This window comes from Phytophthora parasitica (genome assembly GCF_000247585.1).
Source record: "Phytophthora parasitica INRA-310 unplaced genomic scaffold supercont2.51, whole genome shotgun sequence".
Taxonomy (NCBI): Eukaryota; Oomycota; class Peronosporomycetes; order Peronosporales; family Peronosporaceae; genus Phytophthora; species Phytophthora nicotianae.
The window spans coordinates 152,209-153,270 of NW_008649037.1; the positions used below are offsets into that span (position 1 = coordinate 152,209).

General features: G+C 51.1%; 1 protein-coding gene across 1 annotated transcript in view; it reads left to right on the forward strand.

Annotated features, from left to right (window-relative positions):
- The window catches only part of PPTG_23783 (hypothetical protein), a gene marked incomplete at both ends in the record, with an annotated part of 4,602 nt that extends 3,923 nt beyond the window's left edge, over positions 1-679 (forward strand). Inside the window, one exon of the mRNA XM_008912998.1 lies at positions 71-679. Coding sequence (XP_008911246.1) covers positions 71-679 — 609 coding nt within the window. The remainder of the gene's footprint in view (positions 1-70) is intronic.
- Between the last annotated feature and the right edge of the window lie 383 nt (positions 680-1,062).

Sequence of the window (1,062 nt, forward strand, 5' to 3'; positions counted from 1 at the left end):
TATGCTGAACAACTACATCCACGGCACTTCTGGTCGTTCTCCTAAGATTGGCGGTGACAGCGCTGCGAAGGTTGTCGCCCACGTCGCCAACAACTTCTGGGGCAACAACTCTGGTCACTCTTTCGAGATTGGCTCGAACGCTTGGGTTCTTGCTGAGGGCAACTACTTCAGCAACACGAAAATGCCTCTGTACACGGGCACGGACGGAGCTTTGTACGCTGCAACTAACAGCGACGAGTGCTCCAGCTACCTCGGTCGTTTGTGCACGGGCAACAAGGTCGTCAACAGCGGCAGCTTCCAGTCTCGTAACGGTGGAACTGCTCTGAACACGATTAAGGGTGTCTCTGCTTTCGTGAACTACAAGCCGGATACCTCCAAGACGACGAGCGGCTCTAAGCAGCAGGAACAACAGGAGCAACAGGCGTCGCAGACCAGCGACCCGGAGCAGCAGCAGTCTTCCCAGAAGGGTGAATCGGCCCAGGAGGAGTCTTACGTAACGAGCGGTTCCGAGCAGCAGCAGGAGCAGCAATGGGGCGGCTCGTTGCCGTACTATGGCGGTTCGGAGCAGTACTGGGGTGGCTGGCAAACTAGAAAGCTTGCTGTCCAAGCCAGTGCTGGTGATTTGGAGAAGGAATGGCAGCAGACCACGGGTAACTTCGGTGTGGGCAAGCTGGACTAAGTGGAAGTTGTAGAAGCTACTGCACCGGGGAAAGTATTCTACTACAGAGCGGGGGGCTCCTAGATTGTTTCGTATACGGTAGTGTTTGAGAGATATAGATAACTGGTGTCAATGAAAAAATCATGAATTTGCTTCATTACTGATATTTTTATATAAGTACATCCGATTGTAATTCAGTCAATTTGAACATCGTTCGAAGTATCATTCATGCCACATTTCCACTTCATACGTTTCGATTAGTGTGCAGAGCACCAATGCTAGAGCGTTTGGCTATAGGCGGATGGGCTACATTGATCTGCCTTCTTTGATCTCCCCAGGGTAATTTTTAAAGGGTCGTATTCGGGCATGACGTGGACTTAGTTCGAAGGTATGGCTAGCATAAC